Source organism: Garra rufa, chromosome 9, assembly GCF_049309525.1.
Source record: "Garra rufa chromosome 9, GarRuf1.0, whole genome shotgun sequence".
In the NCBI taxonomy this organism is placed as follows: Eukaryota; Metazoa; Chordata; class Actinopteri; order Cypriniformes; family Cyprinidae; genus Garra; species Garra rufa.
In genome coordinates this window covers 34,372,267-34,390,264 of record NC_133369.1, presented here as the reverse complement: position 1 = coordinate 34,390,264, position 17,998 = coordinate 34,372,267, and the positions used below count along the sequence as shown (strand labels likewise).

Sequence of the window (17,998 nt, the reverse complement as noted above, 5' to 3'; positions counted from 1 at the left end):
ACCATGTGCGACTGACCCGACCAGCATATTTGTATTTGCGCTGAGTGGAGCTTCAAAGGTTTCTATGTGTTTTGCACGTGACTAATGTATCTCAAGTGTAGAGAGAGTGTAAATAAGAGACTGAATGGGCAGTAGCTTCGTTTATTATAATAGAGCTTTGTGAGATTGCGAACTAAGATGAGTGACAGCTTTTAATCATTTTTAAGGGAGTTTGTAAACGAGATATTGATTATAACAGTTAAATAAACAAGTTATTGTGTTATTAAGTTATTAAGTTAAGTGACTTACATTGTCAGACTATAACACTATTGCCTGATTTTGCTCTATTTCGTCGTCAAAAGTGGTCTGAAACAAGTCACAGCTGAGCCGCTGCGCATCTCCACTCAAACACAGCGGTGTTTCGTTTATGAACGTGCGTTTTTAAACGAATCTAGTGAAATGATTCAATTTCCCATTCATAAAGAGTCACTTGCTTTATTCTTGAATGAACCATCCGTTCAAACGAATCAAATGAATATGATTCAGTAATTAAATCAGTGTCTTACCACCACCTGCTGGCAGATCGTTTCAGTTATTTAAATCATTTAATATTTCTGTGTTCAAAATTCTATATTTTTGTATACGATATAAATGCAAGAGAAAAGCATGGCAATATATATTTTCCTCCCATCTCATATTTATTTGTCTTACAAACATTTACTGTGTCTGGTATGATAAGAATGGGGCCTGGTGGAAAGCACTGATGCAGTTGCAATGTATATTGCAAAATATATGGTGCCCATATATATTGTGGAAAAGCTGGGGTTTCTTCACATGCTAAAATAAGTAGGGGGGGAAAAAATCGATTTAAATCGTAAATCGGATTTTTTTGTGAAAAAATCGGGGATTTTATTTTTAGGCCATATCGCCCAGCCCTAGCATAACCACACAGGGCATATTTTATAGCAAATCTCAAATATTTCATTGCTTGCATTGTTACAATATTATTGCAATATTATTGCCCGGCTCTAATCTGCTAAATGTGACTAGAAAGCATGAAAATATTAAAATATCATACATCAGGATATCCTGTAAAGCTACAGTCAAACCAAAAATAATTAGAAACCATATACAATTTTGATATGTTGTGTACTAGTGGGTGCAGGACACTATAGTTAATTTATGTAAGTGAGAACAGCAAAATAAAGTAAAGTGTGACATATTATACCCAAAACTTCTTCATACAGTGGACTACCAAATAAAACTGATACAAATTTGGGACCAAACATTTGATTTGACACTGACCTGACCATGTTTTGTTACATACCTTTCTATCAAAGTTATCTGACATTATCAGGATCAATTTTTTTTCTGACACAGTTTAACTCTTGATTTCTTGTCATATTTTATTACCATTTTCTAAACTACAGCAAATAAACTGTGATAATGTGAGATATTTTGAAGGTGTTTCAATACATTTTGTTTTGACTGTAATTCATTTGTGATTATCAAGATGAATTTGTTCTGACACAGTTCTTGTCATATTTTATTAGCATTTTCTAAACTATAGCAAATAACCTGTGATAATGTGAGAAATGTTGTAGATGTCTGAATTTTTTTTTTCTTTTTACTTTGAAACAACGTGTATTGTGAAAAGCATGATGTATTAATTTAAAATTTGACAATAACAACACAAAATTGCTACTTGACGGTAACATTTTAGGAACTAATTCTCAGTATTAACTAGTTGCTTTAAGCATGCTTATTACTTGCAATTTGGTTGTTTATTGGTACTTTTAAAAGCACATATTAATTTCTTATTCTGCATGATCATATTTTAGATCCTTGAATCCTACCCCATACCTTAACATAACATCTAAATTACTAACTATTAATAAGCAGCAAATTAGGAGTTTACTGTGGCAAAAGTTGTAGTTGCTAGTTAGTTAATGTGAGTTTGTTCCACAAACTAAAATGTGACCCTGCTTGACTATGAATAGTAGGGGTTTTTTTGTTACGCATTTTTGCCACGTCTATATTTTTGCAGTTTAATATTAAAATGTTTTGTTTTATATTTGGGTGAGACATCTTTACAACCAAAACAGATTACTTCAAAGTATGAGGGTTCTGAATGAAACGCTTTTGTCAGGGACTCAGTGGGAGGTTTCCAAGAAGCCGAAGTTGTTATTTAAAACAACAATGCAATTAAACACAGATTGGATGATGAATGCAACCCCTATTGGATCAGTTACACTGAACACTTTACTTATAGGAGCCAGAAAAACATTCCAGAGATTGCAGCTCAGGTCATGTTATTAGAGACAACAGCAGACACATGAGGGGACAGTGGACACTTGAGAATTGGTGGTGGACAGAGACCAGAACTTCAAGACATTCTTGTCTGCATCACATCAATGCAATTAGAAGTATTTTCCAGTGTTTAGGTGTCAACAAATTCAAATCATAATTGTGATACAGTTATAAATCAATTACATATATTACAATGTAATAATACTTCTGAATGTTGTGCTGCACTAGATGTGTTAATTTAAGAAACCTCCTTTGGGAGATTAAGCCTCCAAATTAAAATTAACACTACTGTATGCGTCTTCCTCTCAGCTCTGATGAAATAGGTCAGAAGTAATTTTGACAGCTCTACTTTCGCACCACCAATATGGAATGTTCTAGTAAAACACACCTAGAGTGTGTTTTTCACTTCTGGATCTTTTATTTATATCCCTAATAGATTATCAGAAAATAGATTTTGAAAAAAATCAAAGCAATATCTAAATGTATCTAACAAAAACAGAACTTCTTATTTACTGTCACCTTATTAAATGTAAATTCACAATATACAAAGTCCTTACCTCAAATTCAAACTTGGAACTGCCAAAATTCGTCCTCTGCTTCTGCCAGAAGTTGTCAGGCTTGATGATGAGAGCGACGTGGATGCAGGAAGGAAATGATTCCTGTAGTATCTTCAGCAAAGGTTTGATAGAGTCCCATTTTGATCCTCGCATATCCACGATGACCGTGAAGCCATGTCTGCTCACCTCCTCACTACACAAACAAATAAAAACACAGCATCAGCTCTTCTGCACCGCTGACACTGACATCATTAGGGAGATGTAAATGAGATCGCTGCTTTCAAACATCTCTACAAATCCCTCCTGATTGAAATACATTTTAGTGCATCATATATAATGTGTAGGAACCATGCATGAAAAATAAAACACTTACCCAAGTATAGTATATTAAATCTCTTCTCACTAAATTGAGAGAAAACTGCTATAGGACAACAATAAATAAGAGATAAATGTAAAAAAAAACATTCTAACTAATGAGCTCTCTAGCTCGAAAAACAGTCTGTTAACTCAAGAGTGTTTTCATATCCACAGCTGCACTCCTCTAGTCTGACTCTTAAGCAGGAATGAGCACTGAACAACTCTAAATCATTCTGACCTCCCTCTCTGAGAGAGAGAAAGAGAGAGAGAGAGGGAGAGAGAGACCACAGATGAGATGAGTGAGACAAGAGTGCAAGAACAAGAGGAGGGGATAACACAATGTGGGGTGATATATGTATGTACACTACTGTTGAAAAATGTAGGGCTAGTAGAAAAGTCTGAATTGCGATTCTGCAATTCTGAGAAAAAAAAGTCAGAATTTTGAGATAAAAAGTCGCAATTGCCTTTTTTTTAAATTCAGTGGTGGAAAAGAGCTTCCATAAAGAACCGCTCAGCGTGCAAAAAAATAAAATAAATAAATGAATAAATAAAACGTATTATTCCCTTTACTCCATGGTCACTTGCCAACACTGAAATGTTCAAGCTGTTACTGATTTTAGCCGTGCAAAAATAGACTTGAATTGTAAAAATGTTTGTTTTTGTCAGTTGCGGCTTCTTAGGTATAACATTCTGCGTGCTTAAATTGGACACAGATAAGTAGTGTGGTAGGATTATATTTATTTGAATGAATTATAGCAGGGGTTTTCAAACCTGTCCTGGAGCCTCCCCTGCCCTGCACATTTTGCTTGTCTCTCTCATCTAATACACCTGATTCAAATCATCAGCTCATTAGTAGAGACTGCAAGACCTGAATTGGGTGTGCCTAATAAGGGAGACATACAAAATGTGCAGGGCAGGGGAGGCTCCAGGACAGGTTTGAAAACCCCTGAATTATAGTATAGCATTTATGTTATGTATGTCTGTATGCATGTGTGCAAGTTTATTTGCTTCAAAAACAGTAACAATACCACTTCACTGCTAAGAAATATAATGTATTCAGCAATTCAGTAGTGAAGTAGAATAATTAATAGTCGTGAGACAACTCTGACAACAAGTTTATGCATTCCTGAATGTTTCTGTGTGCAGCGTGAACTCCGATATCTGTGTGTGAGTGATGTCTGTGTGATTTAAATAAAGGATGCACATAGGGACAGTTATTAAACTGACTTGAACTACTTGGGCATTACACAGTTTTAACGCACACTTCCCAGCCAGTCAGAATTGAGTATGCAGATAGACCATGGAATAAATGGTAATATAAGAAGATGGGACACAAAACTTATTTTATCATTCAAAAAAAAGTGAGTATACTTCCAAAATAGTGTGTTTAAACATTCATTCTGGTGCAAAGCCTTGCCTCATAGACTTCCACTGTAAATGTATTAATACACAGTACACAGACTTCAGGTTTGATTTCATGAACTGATGGACAAGTTATAATTATTTTATGTGGTGATAGACAGCATGTGGGATGGACTGAGTCAGAAACATTTCTTTACAGTGTGAAAAAATACAAAATCTTCTTGGGAGTAAAGAAACGGAAGAGAGTAATGGAGGACAACCATGTGGCTTAAAATTTGCAGTTTTATGCCAAACAACATACCTACATCCCTGGCTATCTGATACACACCAGACACCAAAACCAACAGCCGTAAGCGTCTAAACCACTTGTTTTCCTAACCAGGGGCCACATCTGGGTCTCCAACATACTGTAATACTGAATATCTGCACTTCCAAGCAAAGGGTCAGAAGTGCATTATTTATTTTCAAACCACAACACATTCTGTGCAAAAGTGGAGAAAATGTGTTTACAGCTGTCAAGAAGTTGTTCAATTTCAGTATTATTCAATGTGGCTCAAACAGAGTGATTATGTACAACAGAACAGAAGTAAAGTTTTGGAGAACCCTGCGGCAGATGATAACCTACATAAAGTTTTAAACTGTGCAGAGCTGGAACCCTCTGGCTGAAAGCAGATTCACGTGGAGCCGGTTGAGTTTTACTGAGTCAAATCAATGCTAATTCAGAAGGACACAGCAGGGAAAAGACAAATTGGCCATGTGATGTCTAAACAAACCAGAAACCAGGGAGCTTCAAAACTAAAAATTAAAAACAAAACTAGGACTTGACAAAAATACTACATTACCTAGACTTGAATGTTTGAATGAAGAAAATGCAAATTAAAATGCTAAGGTTGTTAAGGTTTTCTGGGGAAAGCTTAGCCATCTCCTTGCCGCAGGCATGACATGTGTATATGAATATAGATATGAAAAGAAATTAAATTAAACTAAATGAAAACTTGCTTGTGAAAATGCTTTTTGAGCAGCAGTTTTCATTTTATTAGAAACATGGTAGTACCCAACAGAACACCCTAGAAACTGTCTTAATGCCACGCAACCACCAAAAACACCCTAGCAGCCAATCAGCAGCTTCCTTACAATTACAGAGAACACCCTAGCAACCACCTAGACAAATTTGAACTAAATCTCTCTGAATCACAGCAACACCATAAAAAAGTATTCAGAAAACATCAATGCCATAGTTATCACTCGGAGTGATTACCCTAGCAGCCACCTAGCAACACCTTATCAGTTAAGCAAACACCCTATCAATAAATAACAAAATAACAAATATTGGAAAAAGCGTAACAGTCAACTTGGATCATGTGTGCCTTCATAACCAATCACATTACAGCCTTGACGTCACTAAATTTCAGTCAGAGTTGTGCGACACTCAATTACGGATACCATAGAAATAAATAAGAAATGCTGTAAGCTGAATCCCACCTTTCGCAAAAAGTCTGTGACCTTTCTTACAAAAGCAGCATTTTTTTCTATGTAAATTCCAAAAGTAGTTCAATCCAAAACTATTGTTTAGTGTAAAACATGTTGAAGATTAGCTGATAGGCTGTTAATTCATTAAATGATTAGCTGTTTCCTCACAAAAGCTATTTATTCAGCATAGTGAGACCTCTCCTCCATTGACATCCATTCAAACAAAACGGCCTCTGGTCTCTTTTCTTGCGTCCTGGGAATGTTAGTATTAGCCGTTACGCTTTTTTAGCTAAAGATTGCAGGACTGCCTTCCAGTGGCTTTGACCGCATGTCCACCAAAGTGTTTTTTCCTGGGGATAATGTATTTTTTTCAATTGTTTTTAATGGGAGTACCACATTTTTTTAAACACTGAGTGTTTATTTGTCGCCGCCGAGAGAAGGCTGTTCAACGTGGGAAAAAATGGAGCACTCACCACTGTCACTTTTTAGTCAGCTAACCAATCACAGTGGAGGAGGGGCGGGACTAATACCACACCAACCAACGGTCACACCCTGCTTGTAATACGACTGAACAACAATGGAAACTTGTCTCTGATTATTCATGTCTTCACAAGATTGAATTCTTGGACTAACACAATATTATTATATAAAATAATGCATTAATAACAATTTATTCACAATGCATGCCATATTACTTTAGTGAATATACCATATCATAGCAACCAAAGGGTCTCAAATAAAAACATTGTGCCACAAAAGCGCTCTCAAGTGCTCACAGCTTTTAATTTTCAGCTGGTTAAAAATGTTTTGGTGGACACATGGTGGAAACCAACCAAACATGCATTTATGGCACTAAACTAAACTATAAAATAAAATAGGGTTCCTTATCCCAATCACATGTATTCCTATTGAAATGACTGGTTTTGCTGTTTTTGTCAGTGAAAATTTGACAAGCACAGTTGTGATCAGTGTTAGGGAAAGTTCCTTAAAAAAGAAATGCATTACAATTAGTGGTGGGCATAGATAATTTTTTTTAATCTAGATTAATCTCACTGTAATCTTGGAATTAATCTAGATTAATCTAGATTAAAATGGCTAATTTGAATTCTGCCGAAGGCATTCAGAATATGTGTGCTACCCAAAAAAAGACTAAAAGTAAATCTTTGAGATCGGGTTTCTCAAGCCAGGTGGCACATTAGACCAGGTGCTCATCTCCTGTTTCCAAAATGCATCACAAACTGCTTGACAATTGCATTTACAACACAATTAACTATACAAACTATACAAACGTGCGCGTTGCAATTAAATACACAGACGCGCACGGGCATGGATATCTGCGTGCATAGTCTTCGGTTAAACTGCGTTGCTTTTAGAAGCGTCAATTCAGTTGTTGCATATAGTTTAATGTCTTTATTTCGGGATTATCAAAGTAAACTATAACTCAAATTTTAGATTTTACTGGGGTACAGCAGATTTTCACTGGGGCGCGTGCCTGAAGCAAACGCCCCTGCCCTGAAGCAAACCCGGTGGATTCATAGCTGCATCCATGTCAGCACGTCACGTTTGATGTGGTAATTTCACAGTAGGCAATGCATGCATACACACAGGTTGAAGACTCGTCCTCGCCCCCTACAGTGCAATTCGGCTAGGTATGCAGTACATCCGCGCTAAAATATCAAGGTGAAAGTCATCATAGCTTGCGTAGTAGACCTAGCTCCCAACCCAACTTTGAGAATAGATTAACGGCGATATTTTTTTTATCGCCCGATAAGAGTCTCACGTTAACGCAGCACGTCTGTTTTTTGCTCAAGTGAGATGAGTAAATGTGTGTTCACAGTCTAGAACTACAGTAACCATCATGTTTACACAGCGCACAATGGGGGTTATACAACACAGGGTTATACAACTTGGCACAAGCTGATTGGTTCATGTTGCGTGAGCTTGCAGCTATTTAAATGCCTGGTAGCATTCACTTGGGCATTAGCAGCACACTTAAAGAGTTCCTCTGAAACCCTCCACCTCCCCCAGCTCCACTTGTATAGATCTGCTATGGGTTATTTTATGCTATTTGTGCAGCAGCAGTGTGTCTTAAATACTCACAGCACCGTATCACTATATGCTTTGGCAGTAGCAAGCTTCTGTACTTGCTTGCAGCAGCAGCAGCAGCAATAATCTGTAACTACAGCAATATTCTACAGGAGCAGCAATTCAGCAGCAACGTAGCAGATCTATTCAGCCAAGACCAAATACATTAACACTGTCATATCCATTACCATGCTAAACTTTTCCGAGAGTTGTCATGACAGAACTGTAACTTTACAATTCAGTCCCTCAACGTTTCATCTGGTTGAACCTGATCTGTTATGACTATGAATTTAGTTGCATAATAATGTTCACACTGACACACAGACAAAGACATGCACACAAACACTGCATACCTGGGAATGCCTGCGAGGTACGCAATAAGTCGTCTGAGGTCCTCTTGTCGTATTCTGTCATGGTTACTCCTGGCTGGAAATGTAAGGACTGGCCCTCCACGACGATCTCTTCCACCTGCAGGCCAAATCAACACACTATATATTTAGCTGGAACAACAACATCTGTGACACTCAAGCATTAGTAAAATAGGGCAATGGCTAATCTTAAGAAACAAAACTGAGTCCAACTAGCCTACCTACTGTATATAGTGATGCTTTGGAACAACATGGCCTACTTATCATAGTCAACCATGCCAAGCTGACCATTTATGAATAAAATGATTTGACTAGCTACAGTTATGGTCTAACACAGAATATGCTGCCTCATATCATTATTAGGGTAATATTGTTTCTTCATATTGTTATTGCATACACTTTCATTGAAGTGCAAAGGTGGAAGAAGGGCAAAATTGGAAATGAGTTATATCTCTACTTAGACAAGCTGAGCTGATGATAAGCAAGTTGGCCTGCCAAAGATTAAGATGTTCGTAAGCTATCTGGGTCAGCAGCCAGCTAAACACTCACTGCATTTCTCCAGCGATGCTGCTCTGCCTGTCACTGCAAATAAGTTTCCTCTCATTAATATTCATAGAAATCCAGGCCTTTGGATAAGGAGCGAAAACGTTTCAGGTTACGTATGTAACCCTAGTTCCCTGAAGGGAACGAGACGCTGCGTCGAAACGCTTTGGGAACGCCTCCAGCGTGACCACGCTCTGAATCACGTGTGTAATCAGTCCAATGGAATCGCGAGACGTCACGTACGTGATGACGTCACCGACCAGGAAGCTTAAAAGCACGTACAGTGAGAGCAGCGCTAGCTTTCTGGAAACAGCAAGTGCCGCAGGGATGCCCGGAAGTATGGCCTCGAGACGCAGTATCTCGTTCCCTTCAGGGAACTAGGGTTACATACGTAACCTGAGACGTTCCCTTACAGGTAACTTACGCTGCGTCGAAACGCTTTGGGAACGAGAATGCCCACACCGCCATACTGAGGATGTCCCTGCCGTATTTAGGGCGAGAGGACGAAGGAGCCAGGAGCAGCTGGCAGTTTTTGAATGAACTTTTTTATTATGAAGGGAAAACAAAATCCAAACCCACATGACCCAGTGTGAAAAAGTGTTTGCCCCCTAAACTTAATAACTGGTTGGGCCACCCTTAGCAGCAACAACTGCAATCAAGCGTTTGCGATAACTTGCAATGAATGAGTCTGTTACAGCGCTGTGCAGGAATTTTGGCCCACTCATCTTGGCAGAATTGTTGTAATTCAGCGACATTGAAGGGTTTTCGAGCATGAACCGCCTTTTTAAGGTCATGCCACAGCATCTCATTAGGATTCAGGTCAGGACTTTGACTAGGCCACTCCAAAGTCTTTATTTTGTTTTTCTTCAGCCATTCAGAGGTGGATTTGCTGGTGTGTTTTGGATTATTGTCCTGCTGCAGTTCGCTTCAGCTTGAGGTCACGAACAGATGGCCGGACATTGTTCTTCAGGATATTTTGGTAGACAGCAGAATTAATGGTTCCATTTATCACAGCAAGTCTTCCAGGTCCAGAAGCAGCAAAACAGCCCCAGACCATCACACTACCACCACCATATTTTACTGTTGGTATGATGTTGTTTTTCTGAAATGCTGTGTTACTTTTACGCCAGATGTAATGGTCATCAAGATATGTTCTGGCAAAACTGAGACAAGCCTTTATGTTCTTTTTGCTCAGCAGCGGTTTTCGTCTTGGAACTCTCCCATGCAGCCATTTTCAGGGATTAAAGCAAAAAAAAAAAAATCTTCTGACTGAAAATTTTTCCTCCACAAAATCTTTGCCAAACACCATTCCACAGCCATATCTGTCACACACCCACTTTATAAGCAGTTTTTTTCCTCCTTATAGTGCGTGTCCTCCTAATTTAAAAAATGTAGAAGCATCTTCTGATCAATAATAGAAAATTCTGATAAAAAATTAGCCCTTCCTAATATGAGGTGATAATTGACTCATTAAGATGATTTACAGTGGCAGATTCTTTTTACCATTGTAATGGCATTTTTTATTTTTTATTAAATGTCATTATCTGTCAAACTAAAAAAAAAAAAAAAAACATATATTTATTTATTTATTTATTATTTAAAAAAAATCTAATTAAAGCAATATAATAGCAGAATAAAACAAATAAATTACCAATCATATAAAATTAGTATTAATAAAAAATAATTTATACTACAAAGGTGGCACAAAGGAACACAAAAGTGGCTTGAAGGTGCAATTTCAGACATTTAATAATGCATAAGTGTAAATAAATTCATAAATTCATGTTGAGATAAATGTTTTAAATATACATTTTAATATAGAAATATTACGTTTTAAATAACTGTAAGTCTAATTTACAATGACACTAAATCCGCCAGCAGGTGGCGGTAAGTCAAATGATTCGTTTGAACGGCTGATTCATTCGGGAATGAAGCAAGGGACTGTCTTTATGAATGGATAATGAAGATTGAACTGAACTTAAGATTCTTTCATAAACTCGCTTTCATTCATGAATGAAACACCGCTGTTTTGCTTTTAGAGATGCGCAGTGGCTGAGCTGTTACTTTATTTGGAAATATTTTCATTTAAAAAAATAGAGTAAAATCAGGCAGTAGAGATATAGTCAGACAACATAAGTCACTTGATATTTTCTTGTTATAGAACTGTTGTATTAAATCAATATTACATTTGCTTACTCCCTTAACAATTGTTTAAATTAGTCACTGTCCTTTTCGCGTTCTGTGGGCGCAAATGAATCTCTCTTTCACTTTAAATAAGAAGGACTCAAAAGCACTTGCAAATGATATATTCCAATGTGTATTAATACCCGCACCGAAATTCAAGTTCTGCTCTATGTTCTCTGCTAAATACCTGACTGTGAATGATGCCAGCGGCATCACTATGTTGTCACTGAGAAGCTGCAGCCACGGCCGGGATGATTTTTGGTGTGCTGACAGAACAACAACAACAACAATGCGCAATACGTTTCTTTTCCCTTAATTTTCTCTAACTGATGGAAATCCGTCATAGACTTGTTGCAGGTAACGGAAATCCATCGTAGCGACGGAGAACTTTAATCCCTGCATTTTTGCCCAGTCTCTTTCTTATAGTGGAGTCATGAACGCTGACCTTAACTGAGGCAAGAGAGGCCTGCAGTTCTTTAGATGTTGTTGTGGGGTCTTTTGTGACCTCTTGAATGAGTTGTCGCTGCGCTCTTGGGGTAATTTTGGTCGGCCGGCCACTCCTGGGAAGGTTCACCACTGTTCAATGTTTTTGTCATTTGTGGATAATGGCTCTCACTGTGGTTCACTGGAGTCCCAAAGCTTTAGAAATCGCTTTAAAAACTTTTCCAAACTGATAGATCTCAATTACTTTCTTTCTCATTTGTGCCTGAATTTCTTTGGATCTCAACATGATGTGTAGCTTTTGAGGATCAGGGCTATGTGGGTTTGGATTTTGTTTTCCCTTCATAAAAACAAAAAACCTTCATTTAAAAACTGCATGTTGTGTTTACTTGTGTTATCTTTGATTAATATTTAAATTTGTTTGATGATCTGAAACATTAAAGTGTGACAAACATGCAAAAAAAAATAAAAAATAAAAAAATCAGGATGGGGGCCAACACTTTCTTCAAATCTTCAAATTTAAAAAGTTTTCTCTTAATGCATTGTGTTTCTTTCTGAAGCATCACTGAGTGTTTGAACTATCTGTAATAGTTGCATATGAGTCCCTCAGTTTTTCTCAGTGTAAGATAGATCTAAAAATCATACAGTCATTGCTGAAAAGGGTTCAAATACACAGAAATGCTAAAAACCAAAGAATTTGTGGAACCTGAAGGATTTTTCTAAAGAACAGCGGGCAGTTTAATTGTTCAGGACAAACAAGGGATTCATGAACAACTATCACTATATCATTCAGGTAACAACACAGTATTAAGCATGAAGTAAATGTAAACTTTTGAATGGGGTCATTTTTATTAATTTTTTAATTCATTTTTTTTATTGTGGACTGTAAACATCTTTTATGTGAAATATCTTATTCAGGTCAGCACTAAATAAAAAATAAAATAACATGCATTATGTATAACCCCATTCATTTTGCTAAAATAGTTAACATTTTGTAGGTGTATTTTTCAGATTCTGCAAGGTGTATGTACATTTTTAACCTCAATTGTATGTTTTACCGTTAATTTATTATTGCTGAATAAAAGTATTAATTTCCTAAAAAAGCTTACTTTTGGGGTCAGTAATATATACATCTACATTCATGCATTCAAGCAGACACTTTTATCCATAGTAAGAGGAACCAAAGAAGAACAAAGCAATTTATCAAAAAGCCAACAATCATTGTAGTACACAATGCCAGATTTATTAGACAACTACAATATAACAATATATATGCTCACCCGATAAAAATGCCACCTTTTCTTTAAGGATGGGAAGAACTTCAATGGCCTTCATGTCTTCATTTCTGTGGAACCCTGGAAGAATTCAAAAACTGGTCAGTTTCCAAAGTACATGATGACAAACACATTCACACAACTTGAAAAAAGTAAAAACACCACATGATATCACTTATTCATAACATTTGATTAGTCTACATTTATAAAAAAACAGCATTAACTGACAGGTTAATAGCTAAAACATGTGCAGTGTTATCCAATTCAGATATTTTTTAATTCAATGTGTTTGATTATATGGTGTGCAGTTAATAACATATTTAGTTTTGTATGTCACGGCCTCCCTAGTCAGAGATACATGCCCGCTCCACCCTCTCCTCCCCAACCCTGATCCTCATTCTCTCTCTCCCCCGCCTACTCAACAGATGGCAAGATCTTAATTCATCAACAGCTTCGCCAATGGATATAACATGCTAATGTGCACTCATTGACACCAATCTCCCTCAATACAAATAGTGTCAAAATCTTGCACTAAAGCAATTTGCCAATTAACATTTCAAACATATTACCCATCTAAAGAATAACTGGGTTATACAAAAGATAGAAACGTCAGTACCCAGTGAGCACATGAGGGTCAATCAGAATTCCTGTGATCAGGAAAAGTATTGTGTTCTGCTTTAAACATCTTGTTGAACATCTGATTAGCATCTTTCAGACACATTTTGTTTTTGAAAGAAGTCTCTTATGCTTACAAGACTTCTTTTTATTTGATGAAAAAAGTGGTATAACAATAATATTGTACATTTTTATAGATTTAAATAACTGCTTCTATTGTATTATATCCTAATGGCAAAGACAAATTTTCATTACTCCGCTCTTCAGTGCCACATGATCCTTCAGAAATCATTCTAATATGCTGATGGTGTTTAAGAAACGTTTATTTTAATTTTTGTGGAAACTGCATTATACATGTTTTTCCAGATTCTTTAATGAAAAGAGAGTTCTACTTCTATCTTCTTCTCCTCTACTTCAGGTACTTATGGTTGCCAATCAGTAGAAGTACTCTAAAAATAGCCAAATATTCACTTGTTAATTATCCTGGTCAATACTTATCTTAAAATATATAATAAAAAATAGCCTAAACGTTCCAGACATAATATACACTTTACTGCACTTTCAGAGCACAGCCAAATAAGACGCAAATGCATAAATAAATAGGCTATACGTCAACCGAAGTAGGTGTTATTCCCTTTAAAAAAACTCTTTTTTGTTATTGACACAGGAGGTTGGGTTTCACAAAGGCAGGGCTGGATGGGTGAATAATAATGTGAATGTTAATGGGAGGTTAATCTCCACAGGAAGCAGCAACTGCCTTTTTCCCTTTTAAACCCACAGGGAAATACCATTACCATATCAAACCCAGCACAGTCCGACTACACATTCAATTCAATGGTACAGTTCACAATAGGACAGCAGACTGCAAACCACATCTTATCTGAGAATTTTTCACTCACAAAAAAAAAAAAGAATTTTCACTCAGAAATTGTTAGTGAATTTCACAATTATTTATATTAATTATATAACTTTTAAAGTAGAGAATCTTAAATAGAATTTTCTTGTAAACATACTCCACACACTTTTATTTAAAAAATTATAAAATCATTGTTTTCAGTGTATGCTGTATAGAGCTAACAAGACAATTATAATGATTGTGCTCTGCTTGAACCAAAAAAAAAAAAAAGAGAGAAGTAAACAAGAATAAAGCCTGGTAAATATAAGCACAGTATCTGGGTCAACATATTGCTATGCAGCTTTAAAGGCCAAGCATATGCAGTGTTTGTCTGATTTTTTTTTTTTATGAATCTGACTGTCATATCCCAATATGGAAAGTCATCATTACTAAACCTGTTCCTAGTTAAATTATAGAAGTTACACTTTCAGAATTTCTAGTTGGTTATATTGAGACAAATACATAAAATGTGTATAAAAATATTCTTCTGAATGACCAGCATACTGAAAAGCATAAAGGCGCAGTGCAGGTTTCCACACTGCTATTGATTTCATTAGCTTTATGAGGGAGTCAGCAGAAGTCAGGCTTGATTGCCCATCATAACACATTATGTCACTGGGCTAAATTGGCCACCACTTCCTGGCGTAAGGTTATGGTTGTCTGCAGGGAGATATAATGACTGGTACATGTGCGATAGTAGTATCCTGGGACTTCATGGGGTGCGTTGTGTGTGTGTGTGTGTTTTCTTCTTCCTATGTCAATGACCTCATCACAATCCAATATTCGCATAACCTTTGGACATGTGTGGGCTTGTGTGTCACTTCTTTTTTCTTACACTTCTTCAGTGACTTCATCTTAATCCACTACCCACATAAAATCGTTATATATATTATACATAAATGTGTGTGTGCGGACATTCTATTTCTGCAACTAATTTACATTTAGCTTACAAATGTCTAGTGCTGACACTATAGCGTTTTCAGTGGCCCTGATATATAACACGAAAGATATATCCCTTTGCAGATGCTGAGGTACTGAATGTTTTGAACCATGATCCACCAGCAACACAAACTTCTATGATGCTGATCCATAAGCAACTGATCTGTACTTAGGCTCATGATGTTTAGGCTACATCCAAATACATCCATTGTGTGTTTTTTTTTTTGCTGTTTGTTCAGTTTACCTAATTAAAATGAGCTAAAACAACACAATATCAGAACTTTATATCACAACCAAATTTCAGTCCACTTATGTAAAACTGAAGTTAGCATAATTTATGTTAGCACTACATTAATCATGTTTGTTGCATTAGCTGAAACTGCATGGGTGGATTTGGATTTTTAGTTTCCAGCATGCTTTGCAAAAGATATTTTCGGGAAAATAAATATTAAAAATTAAGCTATGCTTTTTTGAGCAAAAGAAAGGATTTGTAAGTATTTATTGTTCAAATATGTTGGACATATACTGTAAAAGAGCTTGTGGTTGAACCAAAATGTCAGCTTGCATTTTTGTCTAAATTCCCAAAGACTTCTAAAAATTTTCACAATTTACCATAACCAACGCAACAGTTCACAACAAAATAAATCAACAAAAGATAATGTACTTTCGAACACATGATCGCTTTTTACTTTCACTTTCAAGATCTGTGATCACACATACTCTGTTTATACTATGGAGTGGTGTCACGGTGCGTGCAGGAACGGGCAACAAAAAATGTAAAGTCTTTAATAGAGTCTTTAACAAGGAGACTGGAACACGGGAGGATGAACATGTGTAACATACGTCGCCGGACCAAGAAACTGGGGGAAAAAAAAAAAACTTATAAAGGGTGGCTAATTGACAAAGACAGGTGTGGCTGATGACACTAATAAGCACTAATAAGGAGGAAGTCCAAACATGGGCAAGGGACAAACCAAATACACACAGCACAATGGGGGGAGACACTGGGAGAAACCAAAACTTTCAGTCCAGCTACCCACTGACAAGTGGCAGTATTTATCACATATTTTACAAGATTAGATGTTTGTCAGTATTGCTCAGTTCATATTTGAATCGATTTTTGCCACCACCCCTACTAATTTTTACTCATTTGTTTTTTCTCAGTGATGCAGTCAGGTGAACCATTCAACTGAACCAAAATGTCAGCTTGCATTTTTGTCTTATTTCCCAGAATTGTACAATTTTTTTTTTTTTTTTTTTTTTTTACAATTTTACCATAACCAGCTTAACAAATCACAACACAATAAATCAACAGAAGATAAAGCTACCTCTTCCCTGTAAGTTTCTGTCCAAACAAATAATGAGATTTTCTCATTCCTAGTTTCTAGCTCCACCCACTGTGACATCTTAAAAACCTGCTCTACATAACCGCACTTTGATTGGGAACACTTTCTCTTACACTTTCTCCTACGGAGTCAGCATTCATTATTTACACTATTCACAAGGATTGTTACATAAAGTGCTGATCAGTAATAGGAGACACCACAAGCTGAGCACAATCATAATATTTAGTTGCCGCCAGTGTTCACAGCTTAAAGAACACATGATCTGAACAAAATATAAATCTAATTCTGCAGAAAAGCTGGTGTGGCTCAAGGAAACTTAAGCCTTTCCCGCTGTCCAAATATCCGACAACAATAGAACCAAGGGATTACCATCATATCACTCAGCAGGCAAGCTGATTTAATGACACACTGTCTGATATGTCCAAAAACACCTGACTGTCCTCTAGAAGTCTGGGGTGGTGTTTGTGTCATACATAACAGAGTAAAAATAATAATGAGCTTTGCCAGTGCTTCCTAAATTAACTGGTCTGCCAAGCATGAAATACAAGTTGTCAATCAAACCTGGGGTCCAGTAATGCAATGACACAACTGAATTTAAACACCATCACTGCACAGCTCAAAAAAGGAAAGTATACTGAAGCTACAAGGAAGTGTCACACCACTCTCCTAGAGCAAAAGGTGTTCAAAAGTCAGCTTTTCTACCCAATAGCCATACATTTCGACCAGGTCAATTACTCAGACAGCCATGCCAGGAGTAAAAGACGCTGTTAATATTCAATTCACAAGCGTAATTCCCAATTGTGGACAGATAATATCCTGGTGCTGGACAAGTGCGTGAACCTGACAAGCATTCAATGACATGACTACAATGAATAAAGAATAAAAGGTGTGGTGCAGTTAGCAGTTAACTATTTCGACTGGAAAAAGAGTTAACAGGTCATGTTAAAAAACAAAACAAAAAAAAAAACATTCTATGCAGTTAGTTGCAGGAATAAATTCCACTAGCTCGCATTTTATGTGGCAGTAAATAAAGGTTGTAACTGATTAGTTTATTGTATTCTTTATTTTATTGGTGGCAAGCAATTTTGGAAGTATGACTGACCCAAGCATTCTGTCCAGTTTAGGCAGTCCACATAAACTGATTTAATGTAGCAAAATAAACTTGTTGAACACACCAAGCATTGTCTGTTGCCCTGATTCAGATACAGCAGCTCAATTTACGAAACTGTGGGACTGATGTTTCAAATGATGTGGCCAATTTAAGTCACAATGA

The 17,998-nt window shown here is 36.7% G+C and overlaps 1 protein-coding gene across 1 annotated transcript in view; it reads right to left on the bottom strand.

The window, feature by feature from the left end:
- Window positions 1-13,006, bottom strand: part of triob (trio Rho guanine nucleotide exchange factor b) — a 132,041-nt gene extending 119,035 nt beyond the window's left edge. Inside the window, exons 1-3 of the mRNA XM_073847700.1 lie at window positions 12,937-13,006; window positions 8,474-8,588; window positions 2,847-3,039 (exon numbers count right to left, since the gene is read on the bottom strand). Coding sequence (XP_073703801.1) covers window positions 2,847-3,039; window positions 8,474-8,588; window positions 12,937-12,991 — 363 coding nt within the window. The 5' untranslated portion in view covers window positions 12,992-13,006. The remainder of the gene's footprint in view (window positions 1-2,846; window positions 3,040-8,473; window positions 8,589-12,936) is intronic.
- Between the last annotated feature and the right edge of the window lie 4,992 nt (window positions 13,007-17,998).